At 43.0% G+C, this 17,792-nt stretch overlaps 1 protein-coding gene across 6 annotated transcripts in view; it reads left to right on the top strand.

The window, feature by feature from the left end:
- NFYC (nuclear transcription factor Y subunit gamma) overlaps positions 1–17,792 on the top strand; it is a 64,223-nt gene that overhangs the window by 33,924 nt on the left and 12,507 nt on the right. For 5 of the 6 annotated variants that reach the window (XM_007453745.1, XM_007453742.1, XM_007453741.1 and 2 more), the window contains exons 3-5: positions 7,600–7,671; positions 9,089–9,202; positions 12,971–13,066. In XM_007453745.1, the coding sequence (XP_007453807.1) occupies positions 7,600–7,671; positions 9,089–9,202; positions 12,971–13,066 (282 nt within the window). The remainder of the gene's footprint in view (positions 1–7,599; positions 7,672–9,088; positions 9,203–12,970; positions 13,067–17,792) is intronic. The other variant, XM_007453746.1, reaches the window with a different exon arrangement.

Raw genomic sequence — 17,792 nt, 5'->3', positions numbered from 1 at the left:
ACTCTTTCCAGGTGTCAAAAGATACACTTAGATTGGGGTTACTTAACAGCCTTATTGACATTTTGGGCCAGATAATTCTTTGTTTTGAGGGGCTCTTCTGTGCATTGTACAGTGTTTAGCAGCATCTCTGGCCTTTAATCAGTAGATGCCAGCCAGTAGCACTCCCCTTCCAGTTGTGACAACCAAAAATTTTGCTAGACATTGGCAGATGTTCCCTGGGGGCCGAAATCATCCCCTGTTGAGAACCTCTGACATAGAAGAATCAAAACCCTGGGTCTTGAGGAGCTTACAATGTAGTAATTACAACCAGAGTCATTTATTTGATAAGTATTTATTAAACAGTTACTGAGTCAGGCACAGTGATGAATCTGAAGCAATAAAAGTCAGAGTATGGTGTCATATCCTTAATGAAGAATGTTCCATTCTTCATTGTGTCATTTCAGCAAATGCTGAAGGAGCTCTCTGTGTTAGATGTGTCATTCCTGCCCTGAAGGTATCAATATTAGCATCCTGGCAGAGCAAACACTGGATTCCTTCTTGATGTAGAACTCATGTTGCAATTTCTTAGAGTTTTGGTCCTTAACCTCTAACATAACGTAGTCAGTTTATTTGTTCACTCGACAAATACTTACACACCTACTATGGCCATGCTAGTTACTGTGGATCCAGTTGTGAACCAGACAGACAGAATCATTGCACTCACAGAACATGTATTCTGGTGGGAGAGACAGACTATAAACAGGTAATGAATGAATAAAATAAACAAAATAACTTACTGTGATAAATGCTCACTTGACTTCAGGGGTAGAGAAACTAATTTATATTCTGAATGTACCTGTGGGTCATGTTTGTATGGGGGATTTTCAGCAGTTGAACTTGGCTTGAGCTTTCTCAGAGTGGCCTGTGTTCACAGGTGGATTTCCACTGAAAAATCATTCTTTCTCTTCTGCAGTCTAAAGGTAGTAGTTATCTGTACTATCTTAGATATAAAACAGAAGGAAGGAAAAAAATGAAATTATAAAGTCAAAAGTGGGGTATTTTGTGCATGTTTTGAGGGGATAATCTCATGGTTAAGCTTATCAGGTTTTAGTGCTGGGATCAGCCTGGTGTAAAACTAGTGCCCTCCTGGGGTATGGTGGGACTAGGCCAGTGCAGCAAGTCTGTCCTCCAGCTTGAATGCAGAAAAAATCCAGGATCAGACGAGCGGTCAGATAAACTGTGGGAGTTCAAATTCAGCCCCTAGCTTTTCTGTATTTTGTTGGACTTTGATTTTTGATTTTTTTTTAATTGTGGTAAAGCGACACAATGAAATTTACCATCTTAACCATTTAAAAATGTACAGTTCAGTAGTGTATTTACATTGTTGTGAAACAGATATCCAGGACTTTTTCATCTTGCAGAACTGAAACTTTATACCCATAAAACAACCACCACCCACTTTTCCCTCTCCCCAGCCCTTGGTAATCACCATTCTACTTTCTGTTTGTATGAGCACTCTAAGTACCTCACATAAGTGGACCCATACAGTATTTGTCTTTTTGTGCCTGGCTTATTTCACTTAGCATAATGTTTTCAAGGTTCATCCATGTTGTAGCATGTGACAGGATTTCTTTCCTTATTCAGGCTGAATAATATTTCCTGTGTATGTGTACATGCCACACCTTGTTTATCCATTCATCTGTCAGTGGGCATTTGGGTTGCTTTCATTTCTTGCCTATGGTGAATAATGTGAACAGGAATGTGGGCTTTGATTTTTATCCTACTTGGTTTAATTTTCAAGTTTGATTGACATCAGAGCAGATGGTGGTGTTGACCAACTTTTTGTCGCTAGACAGCTAGTCCTTCAGAGGTTAAAAATGGATTTGGGACTTCCCTGGTGGCGCAGTGGTTAAGAATCCACCTGCCAGTGCAGGGGACATGGGTTCGATCCCTGGTCCAGGAAGATCCCACATGCCGCGGAGCAGCTAAGCCTGTGCGCCACAACTAGAGCCTGCGCTCTAGAGCCTGCAAGCCACAACTACTGAAGCCCGTGCACTTAGAGCCCATGCTCTGCAACAAGTGAAGCCACCGCAATGAAAAGCCCATGCACCACAATGAAGAGCAGCTCCTCCACCACTCGCCGCAACTAGAGAAAGCCCGCATACAGCAATGAAGACCCAGTGCAGCCAAAAATAAATAAATAAGTAAATAAATTTATTTTTTTAAAAAGTGGGTTACTTTGAGGGATTCACTTTTAGAACGTCTTCTTTTTTTTTTTTTTTTTTTTTTTTTTTTTTTGAGGCTGGAGATTTTGCAGTACCCGGACCTCTCACTGTTGTGGCCTCTCCCGTTGCAGAGCACAGGCTCCGGACGCGCAGGCCCAGCGGCCATGGCTCATGGGCCCCGCCGCTCCGCGGCATGTGGGATCTTCCCAGACCGGGGCACGAACCCGTGTCCCCTGCATCGGCAGGCGGACTCTCAACCACTGCGCCACCAGGGGAGGGATTCACTTTTAGTTCAAGTTTTATGAGTAAGGAGAAAGAAGATCAAGGAGGAAAGTCTTCTTTAATCATTCTCCTATTGATGGCTAACTAAAAATTTCCTCCTGTGTACCCCTGAGAAAAGACTCCTAGACTGCTACCATCGTATCTTTTACATCAGACGCTTAGAATGATGTTTGGCATAAAATAGGTGCACATTAAATATTTGAATGAATCAGATTCCTCCGCTTCAGAGTTAGTGTGAAGCAACATAGTGCCAAGTTTGAGTGAGAATGCAATCCAATAAAGTCCCTTTGTAAAACTTTTATTTTCCCTCTGCCTATGGCACACGAAGAAGGCATCTGCTTCTCTGACTGCACTTCTGCCTGTGTAACGTGGCTGATGTTTTAGTGTTTAGTCTGTGCCTTTCCAGAACTCAACAGCACTTACAACCAGACTTCCTCAGATATGTCAGAGCCTCTTAGGTTGACATCTCAAAGTGTCTACCAGATGTTTTAAAAAATCCATATGTTGAAACCATCCAAACATAAATAAAACTTAGGAGAATACTCATAAGGTGTTGTGGTCTCTTTATGACTGGGACAAAGATGTTCCAAAAACAAGTAATTGAAGTTTGCTAGATGATATAGTTCATGATGTATTGGAGACATGGGCCCCAGTCGTTTTGGTCTGTGTTCTGCAAAAGCAATTTGTCTTTCATCTCAGCTTGGCCATCAGGCTCTCCTCATTCTTGAAAGTTCTGCATTGTCCATAAACCCAGATGGTGTTCACCTGGAATTGAAGTTGGTTAAAAATCATACCAAAATGATCGTACACCAGGATGATTGTGTAAAATACTGTATTCCTGCTTAGCAGAACTCTGGGAACAGTAATTAATAGACTTCTTGGCATTGAATTTTACCCTTCTAGACCTCTTCGAAAAGGGGGAAGAAGCAGCTAACTTCTGTCTTTTGGGGGGCAGATGGGGAGGCAGTAATGCCGAATCTTAAAGAAAAATCTAATCCTCCTTTAAGCTCCTTCCATACATCCCATTTAGCCTTCAGTTAGCTGTAATTTAATGCTTAGCTCACTTTCTTTTAATCGCCAATTATATCTTTTCATTCTTCAATGCCTCCAGATTGGAAGATGACATTTCCACCATTACAATCAAATCAGATAACCATTTAAACAAGAACTTGGAGGTAAAGGTTGGTGGACTGTTAAAAAATAGGTCCTGTGCTGTTTGAGCTCTTCCTGTGGAGCAGTGCTTCTCAGAATTTATTGTCTATATGTGAACAACATAAGGGTCATGTTGAAATACAGATTTTGATTTAGGAGGTTTGGATCGGAGCCTGAGATTCTGCATTTCTTTTGAGTTCCCAGATGATGCCATTGCTGGTCTAGGAACCTCACTTGGAGCAACAAGGCTTTAAAGCAGTGGTCCTTAACCCTCACTGTGGATTACAGTCACCAGGGTAGTTTTCAAAAAATGTGATGCCGGGACTCTATTCCCTAGAGTTCCTGATTCACTTAGTCTGGGGTAAAGCGCAGACATCTTGTTTTTCCAAAGCTCCCCCAGGTGATTCTAACATGTTGCCAAGGTTGAGAATCACTTCTTTCGAGAGGATATAATCTTGACTTTGCTGGAGTGAGTGCCTGACTAGGTAGGCCTGCAGAAGATTTCTCATCATTGTTTGAAACTGTGGATGTTCTTTAGTGCAGCCTGAGACCCATTGACTTTTCTTTGGCTTTGAACTCTCATTGAGTGAATTCAGACTTCTTGAAATTCGGCAATTTCAGTTGGCAGCATTTTTTTTTTTTTTTTTGCGGTACGCGGGCCTCTCACTGTTGTGGCCTCTCCCATTGCGGAGCACAGGCTCCGGATGTGCAGCCTCAGCGGCCATGGCTCACGGGCCTAGCCGCTCCGCGGCATGTGGGATCTTCCCAGACCGGGGCACGAACCCGCGTCCCCTGCATCGGCAGGCGGACTCTCAACCACTGCGCCACCAGGGAAGCCCCGTTGGCAGCATTTTTAAGTGTAGTTCTGTGGTTGTGCTCAGGAGCACGAGAATGTTCTGAGAGAATCTGCTCTTCTACCATATGCTGATGTCACTCCCAAGAGTAAAATGTGTTAGTTGTTCTTCCACTTGGATTAGCATCAAGAGAAGAAGTTTAATGTTACTCATGTCAGTTGCATGGTTTCCAGTGACAAGGGGAGCATTGACTTGAAAGCCAATTTACTGATAGTGAAGGGGCTCCCCTCTCCAATAAGCTTGTTGTAAACCCTTACATGTGACTGGAAAGCTAGGCTGAGATTGTAGAAAACTGGGCTGTTGTCAGCGATAATGAGCCACACACGCACATCTGAAGATCCTTTAAGATCTCAAGGTTTGGGGATCATGAGAAAGTTTCTCACAAAAGAAAAGGTTGGTGGGGCTTAGAGCAGAGCTTTTTGTAAATTTCTGCCTCATTTTACACCTAATCAAGGTGGGGATGATATCCTTGACCTTTTCTTGTTTTTTCTTTTAATTAAAGAATAGTCTCATAGAAATTCTAAAAGTAATATTTTATTCTTTCAAGTTAGGGAAGGAGGTCTTTTTATTAGCTTTGGGCTTTAGTTAAGTAATCTTAGAACAGTCTTGTGGGAATTACATTAAATAACCAAGCCAAATGAGAGCACACTTGCAAGAGACCTAAATCTTGTGGTCATAATCTTGTTCTTTGTGTATCATCCTGGGAGGCCTTCCAAAGGAATTATCATCCCTAGTATTCTCTTTGGCATTTCTGTTTAACATCATCATTTTGTGTGATATGCCACACAAGAAAGAAGACCAGTGATTGATTTCTGTAGTTAAATGTTTTTTTTAAAATCCCTTTAGAGTCTGGCCCCAATCCAGCATTCCCTTTCCTGCTGTTCCCCTCTGTACTAAGGTCATACATTGAAAACTTAAATAGGCCAGGTTTTTTGTCTCTGTGCTTCTGTGCATGCTGTTTCTTCTGTCTGAATAACATACTTTTCCGGCAAGCAGATTTGCAGTATCCCTAGATATAATTCAGATTCAGCCCCTCTGTGGAACATTTGCCCGTTCCTCTCGCTCACTCCAGCGCCCCACACCTCCCATTGCCAGCTGGTCATTTCTTTCTTTTCCGTGTGGGATTTTACACCCCCATTCTAGTATAGGATAGGGGATTATAATGTTCTTATGTGATAGTCTCTAACAATTAAACTATTTGTCTATTCAAAGGTAAGAATATATTTGCATCTTCCGCATAGTAGTAGGTATCATACATTTGCTGTTAGTTGAGTTGCATGAAGTAATAAATGAAAGAGGAGGAGAAAAAAATAAGAATAGTATGTCTCCTGCTGTCTCCTTTGGTGAAACTTTAATAAACTGGACTTCTAAGCCTCTACCACTCCAGGGTTAGATTTTTAGAGGCTTATGGAAAATGCTGATACCTAATTTGGAAAAGGAAAAGATGAAAAATTAGTGCTGGAAATTTGTAGAGGTGAGTGGTAGGTAGCCAAGCAGCTTGTTGGGTTTGGGTGGAGTAATTAGACATCTTGGGACTTCCCTGGCGGTGCAGTGGTTAGGACTCCATGCTTCCACTGCAGGGGGCATGGGTTCGTCCCCGGTCGGGGAACTAAGATCCTGCATGCTGCCCGGCATGGCCAAATAAATAAATAAATTAAGTAAGTAAGTAAGTAAGATGTCTCAGTGTACATTTTATCCTAATAGTTGCTCTTCTGTATTCATAAAATAGAGTCTGGGAAGGCTGGTGGTGTTTTTCCAAAATGCCCCACTGCCTTCTTTGATGTATAGTTGAGGTTTTCTGTTGGTCTTGGAAAAGAAAGTTCACTAATGCATGTTAATTATACCAAATCTCAAATAAGAGCTGCTTCGTCGGTAATGTGTTGATGTAAATTCCCAGGTGAGCGTATTGGGTTTGGTGAGTCACATTTCAGACTACTTATAGAATCAATCATTTGACACCTAGTCCCAGTAGGGATTTTGCTGATTTTAGCTAATCTCTGCCTTTGCACCTTTCTCTTCATTGCAGCTCTGAAACCCAAAATTGATTTTTATTTCTAGAATTGCATCCATCATTAGCCATGTGTTTAAATACCAGTAGTATCAAAATAAAATGAAAAAGCGCTTAAACTGCAAGTAATTGAGTAGTGCTAATTGAAAATCCCTTTCCTAAATCCTATCCACAGTAAAGTTAAATGGTTTCTCCCCAGCTTAGTCTTGTTTGTTAAGAAAAAATTGACAGGGCTATTCCTAAATGACAGCTGATATATTCACCCTTACCCTTTTTCCATACTCTTCTACTCCCACCCCCACCCCCAAGCAGATTTTGGAGACAAGGCCTTTGCTGCTGTGATGGGAAAGGAGCTCCTCCCCAATTTCTGGTGTCACATTAGTGCAAAGGTCAGAAATAGGCAGTGCTGGGCTTCCCTGGTGGCGCAGTGGTTGAGAGTCCGCCTACCGATGCAGGGGACACGGGTTCGTGCCCCAGTCCGGGAAGATCCCACATGCCGCGGAGCGGCTGGGCTCGTGAGCCGTGGCCACTGAGCCTGCGCGTCCGGAGCCTGTGCTCCGCAACGGGAGAGGCCACAACAGTGAGAGGCCCGTGTACCGCAAAAAAAAAAAAACCAAAAAAACAAAAAAAGAAATAGGCAGTGCCACATTGGCTGATGAGAACAGTCACTATGGTCAGGTGCTGCAGGCACTTGCCCTTGAAGTCCTTGATTAGAAGGAAGAACTGGAGGAAAATCCCCAAGACAAAAACCTCATTTTAACCTGCATGCAAGCTGGTAAACTTTCTTGGGTGGGGGGAAGACACGTATAATACATCTCTATATTGTGCTGGCAAAGAATCTGGTATTGTTTGGGGCCACTTTTCATGAGGGCACTGTTAGAAGCCATCATAAGTTTATCCTGAAACCCTTTGTCTGAAGCTCTGCCTTGGTTAAGAAGTATTTTGCCTCTAGAGCTTGTATTTTGTTAATTTCATGTGTACTTCCTCTCCTGCCATATTTTCTGAAAGGAGGGACTAAACCAATCAGAGTGTTTCATGCTGCCTGTCATGCCTTGTTGATTATTCCTACCATTTATGTACCTGTCGTTACTCATTTCAGAAAGATTTCCGAGTGCAGGAACTCCCACTGGCTCGTATTAAGAAGATTATGAAACTGGATGAAGATGTGAAGGTGAATTCACATTCATTTTCATTATTCATATTGAAAGTAAAACGATGGGAAAATTATTGCTCATTTCTCTAGAGCTCAAAGTTTAATTAAACAAAAATGAAAATAATATTGTCTGTTGCTTTTTTATTTGGATTCTCTCTAAAATTGTTATGTGAGCTAAAATTGAACAGTTTTAATTGTTTATGGTCTTCTCTGAAAATTGGGATATCCTGTTTTCCAGATGTTGAAAAGATGCTGAGTATTTGCTTTTTGAATCGCCCGATTCTTTCCACTATGTAATGTGAACATGTATCATCACATCAACAGGACAGTGACGTCTTCCTAGCATCTTACTGCAATCTCTAGTTGGTTGATCTGAGCTCTAAGAAATGTTTGATAATGATATTGCACTTGTTCTGACTTTTCTATATGTGAGTTTTTTCACATGATTTATACTTGTGAGAGGATTTACTTGGGGGTGGCCTTTTCTGTATTCCTAGGAGTCCACATCCTGTTACAGTTCTCACAGGAAAAGAGCAACTGTCTCTCTTTCCACTCAAAATTGATAGTCTCTTGTATTTGTGTGGAAAGCTAACAGTTTACCACAGTTTTCCCTTTTATTAGCTCACTTCTTCCTCATAGTAACCCTGTGAGATTTGATAGGATAAGAATTGTTAGTTTCACCATTCTCTAGATATGGAAATAGACACAAAGAGGTTAAAAGTGTCTCTCCCGGAGTAGGAGAACCGAGATCCCAATTCTCACCTCCTACTTCCTTAACTCCAGAGCTCTTCCCGTGGCTATATCCTGCATAGACCACCTCACCAAAGGGTTCAGAGCTTTGTTTGACCAAGAGTTTGAACTTTGAACTCAGACTTGGCAAGGCAGCTTGCATTACTTGAGCACTTACTGTGTGCCAGGCCTTGTGCTGGGTGCTTTTATATATATTATCTCATTTGATTCCCACAACAACCCTGGAAGGTTGTTATCCTCTTTTTCACTATGTGAAAAATAAAGCCCAAAAGGATGGGAAGCCAGAGATTTTCCCTAAATCCGTTGGCTCTCATACTCATTATCTTTCCCCACATTATCTCCCTTTGGATTAGAACCTAAATCCTACCACTTACTGGCTCTATGGCCATAGGCAAATCACTTCATCTCTCCTAAACCCTAGTTTCTCTGAAAGGCTATTATGAGAGAAAGAAAGTGCATGGTACGTGCTAGATAAATATCCTTTTTCCCTCTTCCCTTCTTCTATCTGCTACCTGCTTTGTCCCTACTCGTGGATTTATTAAACCTTGGAATCTTGTAAGGCTACCACCTTCTTGTTTTCTAGCCCTTTCCCCATAGCCCAAGAGTAGGACATGAGGTAAGCGACGAACTGACTCGTTTGAATGACTTGCTGGTGATTGACAGGGAGGGCCTACGTCTGTTACAGATGATCAGTGCAGAAGCCCCTGTGCTGTTTGCCAAGGCGGCCCAGATTTTTATCACTGAGTTGACTCTTCGAGCCTGGATCCACACAGAGGATAACAAGCGCCGGACTCTTCAGGTAATATTGTAGAAAATTAGGCAAGAGCTGCCTTTGCCTTCTTCTGTTGCATGGCTTTGGACCAAAGTTTTTGTTTTTCCTTAGGACTCTGTCAAGCTGATATGTTTAACTGGCATCTTCCTCTGCTGGTGGGAGGCAGGCAGACCATATAGCCAAGATAGTCTGTATTTCCCCACCAAGAATCTTAATTTCCAACTCTCCTGTTTTTCACAGCTCAGTGACTGAACTTTGTACTTTGTGAGCTCTCACTATAAACAGAGGCTAAAGTGGTATTTATCTATTTCCAGATCTAAACAACTTCTGGTTGGAAGCCTTGAGAGACTCTAGAAAAGGACAGTCCCAGGAAGAATAGTCTCACTAACCTCGTTAGCCTTTTCGTTCCTTCCCTACTTTCCTGGGAATCCTTTTTTCTTTCATGTTTCCTTTTTTATTTTAATCCAGCAAATCAGCATTCATGTTGTATGAGGACCCCTTGGTCATTGGCTCTAGAGGCCCTCCGCTCAACATCCAGGCCCTAGTTGTTAGAGGAAAGGTTTCCCAGACATAAGAGGAAGGGTGCGACAGATACAAGAGTGATAGTATTTTAACAGCAAAGCCAAGGAAGTAAATTATGCTTTCTGTTTCCCTTTATCTCCAAAATTGAAAATGCATGCTTTTGCTCATTTATCTTATAGATATTAAATGAATACCCACAATGTGCCAAGCACTGTTCTAGGCCCTGGGGACTAATACACAAAACAGACAAAAATTCCTACCCTTGGGAAGTCTATATTCTAGTGCAGCTAGACATTGAAAACTTATTTTATGCTGTCTTGAAGGAAGTCTATGAATCTAGAGAGATCCAATTAAAGCTACCTTCAAGATCAATTCAGATTAAAAAATAAAATGGGCAAAGCACTTGAACAGGCCCTTCAAAAAAGAAGATACCCAGATGACCAATAAGCATATGAAAAGGTATACAACATCATTTGTCATCTGGGAAATACAGATTAAAACCACAATGAGATACTGGTTTACATCTACTACAATGGCTAAAATTAAAAAGACTGACAATACCAAGTGTTGACAAGGAAGTGAAGTGACTGAAACATTTATTGCTGGTCAGAATGTAAGGTGCGATCACCTTGGAAAACTATTTGGCACTTTCTAATAAAGTTAAACATGTTCCTTATTCTAAGACCCAGCCATTCCACTCCTATGTGTACACCCAAGTGTGGACATTGTTGTATTGGAATGTTCATAACAACCTTGTTTATAATAGCTAAAAACTGGAAACAACTCAAATATCCATCAAGATGTAAATATATTAACAAATTGATATATTCATAAAATGGATTACTACTCAACAATAAAAGAAGCAAAGTGTTTATTCATACAACAACATGGATGAATCTCAATAATATTAAGCAAAAGAAACCAGAGGAAAAAATTTACATAGGGCTTCCCTGGTGGCGCAGTGGTTGAGAGTCCGCCTGCCGATGCAGGGGACACGGGTTCGTGCCCCGTTCTGGGAAGATCCCACATGCCACGGAGCGGCTAGGCCCGTGAGCCATGGCCGCTGAGCCTGCGCGTCCGGAGCCTGTGCTCCTCAATGGGAGAGGCCACAACAGTGAGAGGCCCGCGTACCGAAAAAAGAAAAAAAAAAAAAAATTTACATAGCACGTACACCATATACTATCACCGTCTGTGATGATAGAAATCAGAGTTGTTGTTGCCTCAGATTGGTAGGGGAAGGAAGTTGACTGGAAAGGGATAGAAGGAAACTTTGTCTGTTCTTATCTGGGTGATAGCTACCTGGGTGCATATATTTATTCAAATTCATCAAGCTGTGTACTTAAGATTTCTGTATTTTTTTTTTTTTTTACTAAATATGATAATCAGTAAAATACTAGCATTAAAAAAGGCAAAATGAAAATGTTAAAAAGACCCGTTTAAGTATATGTTTCCAAAATTCTGTAGAACACTTTGGTGTATGTTTGGAGGTGATTTTTCTTTTTCTCCCCCTCATTCTATCCATTGATGAGCCATTTGGGTAGCTTGAGTAGGTGACATCATCAAGAACATGATACTGTATCGTACTAATCTTAAATGAGACCTGGCAGCCTTAAGATGTGCCCTGCTTCGGTTGGGAGGGTTTATTATCAAGCTGGTGGCTGGCAAGAAGGGTGGACTGGAGTTTTGCATTTCAGTGGCTTGGGGCCATCACAAAGACAAGGGAAGGAAAATTTCCATCCCCTCCTATTTTGTCTGATGAGTCACCTTCTTTTAAGATGTGATATATAGAGCTTGCTAAGGATTTCTGTTAGCCTGTTGACTTTTCCCTCCAACATTTTATTATGTTGGAAAAGTCAACATGCTAACACACACAAGATCCTAGATCCTACCTAACAACGCCTAGATCCTACTGTTAACATTTTACTTGTTTTGTTCCTATGTCTGTCTTTCCCTCTATCCATCAAGTCATCTATTTTTTTTTTGAAGATGCATAGCCACCATTGCTGCTCCAAAGTCAGTTTATTTATTTGTTTTTATTTTTAATTTATTTTTGGCTGCACTGTGTCTTCATTGCTGCACGTGGGCAAGTGGGGGCTACTCTTCGTTGCAATGCGTGGGCTTCTTATTGCGGTGGATCGTTGCGGAGCGTGGGCTCTATGTGTGCGGGCTTCAGTAGTTGTGGCACGTGGGCTCGGTAGTTGTGGCTCGTGGGCTCTAGAGCTCAGGCTCAGTAGTTGTGGCACACAGGCTTAGTTGTTCCATGGCATGTGGGATCTTCCCGGACCAGGGCTCGAACCCGTGTCCCCTGCATTGACAGGCGGATTCTTAACTACTGCGCCATCAGGGAACCCCAAGTCATCTATTTTTATGTGCATTTAAAAGTTTACATTCCCCTGAACACTTCAACACATGTCTCACTCACCATAGTTCACTATTTTTTTCTGTTTTTTCCTTTGCTGTGAAATTGTCATACAGTGAAGTACACAGATCTTAAGTATACATAGTGTGTTGGTTTTTAATTAAAAATCTTTTGATTTTATTATTTAAAGAAAGGGAGTGTCACTCTTAGAAAGAACGCCATCAGAGCAGGCCTTGGTTTCAGTAGCGTTAGTCAGCTGACTTGGTCTCTACCCACCCTGCCTCTATTCTAGTGACATCAGGCTTCCAGTGTTCATGTCACGTGGAACAAGATTTAAACTGTGGATTTGACATTGTGATTTTGAATTTCAAAATAAAAATTGTAGCCTTGTAGGAACTAACATATATAGATCCAATGACTAGAAAATATTGCAAAAAGTTATTGAATTAGGATTTCAGCTAAGAGATTCAAAATAGATTATAACTACTTGTGAACCAAAGAGCCAAAATATTATTTAGGGGCTTCAAAAGTTATAAGGTTGAATGATAGTCTAACCTTGCTAACCACAGAATGACCAGAAACGTGTCAGTTAAGATTGCCAGATTTGTACAGATGTATCTGGAGGATGATAATTTAGGATCCAGCAGAGGTGGTAATAGTTGGAGGCTCAGATATACAGTTTGTAGAGCATGAGCTACATTTATCTCTTTTTTGTCAGTGTTTGTCCATCAAGTCTGATCATTTGAAGTTTATAAGAGTTTGGTTGAACTACTTTTGGCCTGTAGGCTTGGCCATGGGTACTTAGGTTGGCTTAGAAGTCATCATCTTACCTTACTTGTAACTTGGAGAGTAGAAAGCCAGGTGAACTAGTTTCTCCCCAGGCTAATTTTTCACTCTGCTTTTCTTTGTTACAGAGGAATGATATCGCCATGGCAATTACAAAATTTGATCAGTTTGACTTTCTCATCGATATTGTTCCAAGAGATGAGCTGAAACCACCAAAGCGTCAGGTGAGCTGGGAAGGCATTGCTCCTGGTGCTGCTGCTGCTGACTAGAGAGTGCCTTGCATCCTGGTGTCAGATACGCTCCTTTTCCTCTCTCAGCACAAGTCATTTGCTCTTCTTTTGCTTTTCTTTCTGTAGACCAGATCCATCCTTAACATCTCCTTCTGTTACTCATTTAGGGATGCTTTTAACTCAGTGCCTCTGAGGTGGTATTTCAGTGAAAACAGACAAAATGAAAATGAAAGACGTTAGTTACAACAGTAAAGTGAAGCTCATTTCGAGGTATCCTAGGAAGTCTGTCAGAGTTCTTAATCTGGGGTGGGAGAGCAAGTTACAGATTTTAGATTTCCAAGCAACAGCTTCTGTATGTGCATAGTGGTTTCTGGAGTGAGTGGACTGGGTTTTCTCTTAGTCTAGATTGTGGTTCTCTGCACAGTGCGCTGGCTGCACATTAGAATCACCTGTTAGGGTTTAAAAAATACCAGTCCCTAGGCCCCGCCCCTACACCAGCTGAATCAGAATCTGCGAGGGGGAGGCCCAGGCATTAGTGCTTTTTAAAGCTCTCCGGATGCTTTTAATGTGTAACCATATTTGAGAACCACCACTTAAGCAACCTTTCTAAGCAGTCATGAGAAAGAATGAGTGTCTGCCTTTCCTGCTCTTGTCTGCTCCTCTCCAGAGGTCACACCATTGTTTTTCAGCACTTTGGGTGCATAAAGCTCTTAACTGCAATTGTGATAGACCCCTCTCCTGTATAGCTAGCTCATCATTTTAGGCATGCAGATTGCATGACTCACTAGATGTAGTAGAGGTGCTTGGGGAATAGTGGCAGAGTCTGGCAGGAGCAAAGCTGAGCCTTGATCTGCTTTCTCTGTTTTGTTAATAAAATTTTAAGTGTTTTTAATGAATCATTTCATAGTGTATTGTCCTTAGAAACAGGAGTCATTCAGTGACGACCATTCTCCTGTGCCGTCTCATGTTAATAACGAGTAAGAGAGTGTAGAAGTGGGCATCTTAAACACCCTTTGTAACCCCGACCCTGCCTGAGGGTCTTTGGGTTAGCAAGCCCTCTGCACCTCCTTCCTAGAGCGGGGTGCCTCACTGCGTCTTCGTTCTTTCTGGGCAGTCTTTGCTACTGTAAACATCCTTGACTGGAAGCTGTAAGGCGTTCCAGGGAGCTTTCAGTCGGATGTTTACAGCGGCAGGCTGCCACGGTCGTCCTGCTGTGCATCGCCTTTGAAACATTGCAGGTTTGTGCCCACGGCTCAGTTCCTCCTCTTAGTGCTTCCCTCCTCTCTGAGAAGTCACTACAACAAGAACTCAGACCACTTCGCTTCCTTCAGAACAGTCGATACCATTCACCCATTCTCCTTGTTGGAATTTGTTTCAGAAGCCCCCTTTAGACCAAGGTGGTGAGCTCTGTGACAAAATCAGGCCTTGCTCGGGCTCCTTGCATCAACTCCTGCTTGTTCCCTGGGGCTGCCTGCCGAGCCAGCTGGCTAGAGAGAATGGTCGTGTCCTCTCCCTTCCTCCAGCGTCCTCAGTGCTTGACTCTCTTAGGGTGTCAGAGAGCTCCTTGTTACATCCTAGCCTGACTCGGAATGCTATGATCCATCTCCTTTAAAGTGTGTCTAGCTGAAACAGCTCAGTTTCTGAACTGAACAGGTTCAGTTCTTTGCGGGTGTTCAGGCCATTGATGGCATCCTGTTCGGGACAGCTACTGCCTGGCGTTTGAAAGGTTGAGATTGCTGAAAGCTGGCCTGAAATTCTAAGATAGCACTTGTAATCCTCTGTAGACATGATGTTTTCCCAAGCTCCAAATTGGCTGGCACCTTCCTTAAGTCCTTTAAAAGCGCCTACTCTCCAAAACTCACCCTTTCTGAAGGAGGCAGCAGTTCATTCTTACTACTGAGGCAAATGTGCTTTTTTCCAGTCTGGGGCTGGCTGCACAGCACTGTGGTGATGGCTCTAGGATGTGAGGCTGCTCGTTCTCTGGCGTTGTCTATCAGACTCTACTTCTGAAGAGATTCCAAGAGCAGGCACTCTGGATGGGGAGGCCACTGCTAAAGCTGGGCAAGTACCCCATTCTGGATTGATCCAGTCATTCAGAGATTGTTCTAGCACAGGGGGTGATTTCCCACTGCTCGGGAAAGAAACGAGCCAGAAATACTGAGTTGTGGATCTAAGGCCCTTGACTTCTCTGAGACGCGTGGGGATGTCTTCTTGTTCTTTGGGGAAGCAAGTAAAGACTACTCAAGCGGAAGATAGTTGAGGCCTGACTTCTGCCCCACTAAAACTGCGAGCTGAAAGTTCCTGCTCATTGAAATGTCATTTCCTCTTCACCCATTTCTTTAAACCAATCATAATCACTCCCTTGCTAGCTTGACCTCCATTGGCGGAATGAGCATTCATACTGCAGAAGAAGCTTAAATATGCCTCCTTCCATCCAGTGATTTGAGAACTGTCGTGCCTGTCCTCACAACACAGACCTTGGTGCCTCTGTTGGATACTCACAGAAGTGTCCTAGACACTGCCTAGTTCATAAACAGTTGAAGAGCATACAGTAGGCATCATAGGAGAAGCTCTTTACGTGTTCTCACAGCTTTTGGCAAGGGATATTTTAGCTTCTGAAAGGGGTACTTAAAGGGTTTGCTCTTTGTCTGGCAAAAAGACCATATTCACTTGCAGATTAGCTACAGTCAAGGACAGCTGGAGACAGAACAATGATAGGTCAGGGCTGGTAAATGCCTGTGGCTCCCTACTCCCTAAGACTTCCTACCAGTTAGTTCTAGGGGTCTTAGTCCTCTATACCCTCTCATCACCCAAGAGCTTTTCCAGGTTAGTTTGGATTTTAGTGGTCGATGTTTTTTATAGAATGGGAAGGGAGTTCTGAGTGGAAAATAAATTCACTGAACCTATTTCAGGAGCCTTGAAAAGAGTAGTTGGCCTTTGTTTCTTCGCTAAGGAGGGTATCAGTATTATCCCTGTCACAGCCAAGATCAAGTTGACTGGCTGACCTTTATTTATAATGGTGAGAAGTTGGAGTTGAAGTGGAGGTGATGTTGTCACAGTTAAGTTGTTCTGGAAACTGAGACCTAGATGAAAATAAAAGGGCACCTCCTTTTTCTTCTGCCTCAGCATGATCATGTCCAGGGTTCAAACTGTTTGGGCCTGCAGCACAGAATACATTAACTTAGAAAGTTGGTTCATGTTTGAGGACTAGCTTAGAAACCCAGAATGTTACAAGTGTCTGCCTAGACTGGGTGAATGGCCATTAGGGAACCTTGTCATGCAGAGATCCAAGTTTCTCAGGGGCTAGGTATCAGGAGTCCTAGTTTTAGTATCCTGGGCCCCCAGTCACCGGGCAAGCAAAAGAATACCCAGCCCCGTTCTTTAGCGGACAGGCGTGTCTCCTGCACTGTGGCCACAGAATCCTAGAGGTAGCAAGAAATTAGGGATTCTTTTCTATTGCTAACAGCCGTTGGGTTCAAGAGAATTTGTCATACTCCTAACTTGGGTTAAAAAAAGTACTTTGCTACCTCCAGTTGTCTGCCCGGCTCTATGAATCCATTCATCATTCAGCAACTGCTTACTGAGTGCCTGCAAGGAGACAGGTGGTAGCGACAGTGGGGAGCAAGAGAGAGCGAGGTTTTGCCTTCATAGGGCTTTCATTCTAGCAGGGAAAGTAGTGGAATTTTCCAAGCAAGTACAAAAAAAGTGTAATGAGAAACGGACTGTGGAAGCACAGATTGGGGATGGGGTCAGTACCAACGTTGTAAATGTCACTTTGGAGAGCTTTGGTCCATAGGGTCTCTGTACCTTGAAGAAGTGTCTTCTTTTCCTCTTTCCTTGAACCTGGCAAACTTAGTCCAGAACATGGAAGTGAGTAAATTTAGCTGATATTTTGCTTAACAAGCCCAAGTGGTTGTATGTTTCTGTTGTTTTTGTTGTCCCAGGCAGGGCACCATGTGTCGCAGGGCCCTCCGGAGCAGACGCCGATCTGTGTCAGTGGTCAGGGGCTGGCCAACCCTGGACCCTCAGGCTGTAACCATGCCGTAGTGTGTGTAAACATCCTACACTCTCAGCTGTGAGCTCGAGGTGGCTGGGAGAGGGTTGTTTACTCCTTCTGCCATGGAACACGTCAGCTGAAGAAGGAACGGTCTCTTCACCGAAGATCGGCCAGAGGCCACCCCACTGGAGGGCTGTCCCTCAGGCCCCCTGGGTTGCGCTTCTGTGGCTAAGTACCACCAAACCAGATGTGATGCTGGATAGACATGGCCTCAGTGACCACAGAGCTCTCGACATGCTCTGAAAAGCTGGGCTCTTGCCTACCAGTGTTCTTGATCCTGACATTTGATTCTGAAATTCCCATCCAGAAAAAGCCCTGTTTCCCTTTCCCCTGCTCGTTCCCTCCTGAGGTGGTGGGAACGAAATACAGAGTGCTGCCTGTTTGGGAGATTGGGAGGCAGCCTGAGAGCATGGTACTCGGGGTGCTTGCCGTTAGCACTCTTCTCAGGTCATAGGCCTTGATGGCATTTACTACCAAGCGCTGCTAGTGCGTGGTTTTTAGTTACAGTAATTATTTGCCCATTTGCAACTCATTGCACAGTGGGTGATTACTCTGTACTTCAGAAAATTGGCTGTGTGTTTTGTGAAGCCTGTGGAATCTGTTATTTTTAGTTTGATTTAGCACAACTGGTCTCTTCGAATTCCACTTTGTCTTGGCTTCAGA

Source organism: Lipotes vexillifer, unplaced genomic scaffold (genome assembly GCF_000442215.2).
Source record: "Lipotes vexillifer unplaced genomic scaffold, Lipotes_vexillifer_v1.1 scaffold213, whole genome shotgun sequence".
In the NCBI taxonomy this organism is placed as follows: Eukaryota; Metazoa; Chordata; class Mammalia; order Artiodactyla; family Lipotidae; genus Lipotes; species Lipotes vexillifer.
The sequence above is the reverse complement of the archived record's forward strand: the minus strand, read 5'-3'. Positions and strand labels throughout refer to the sequence as shown.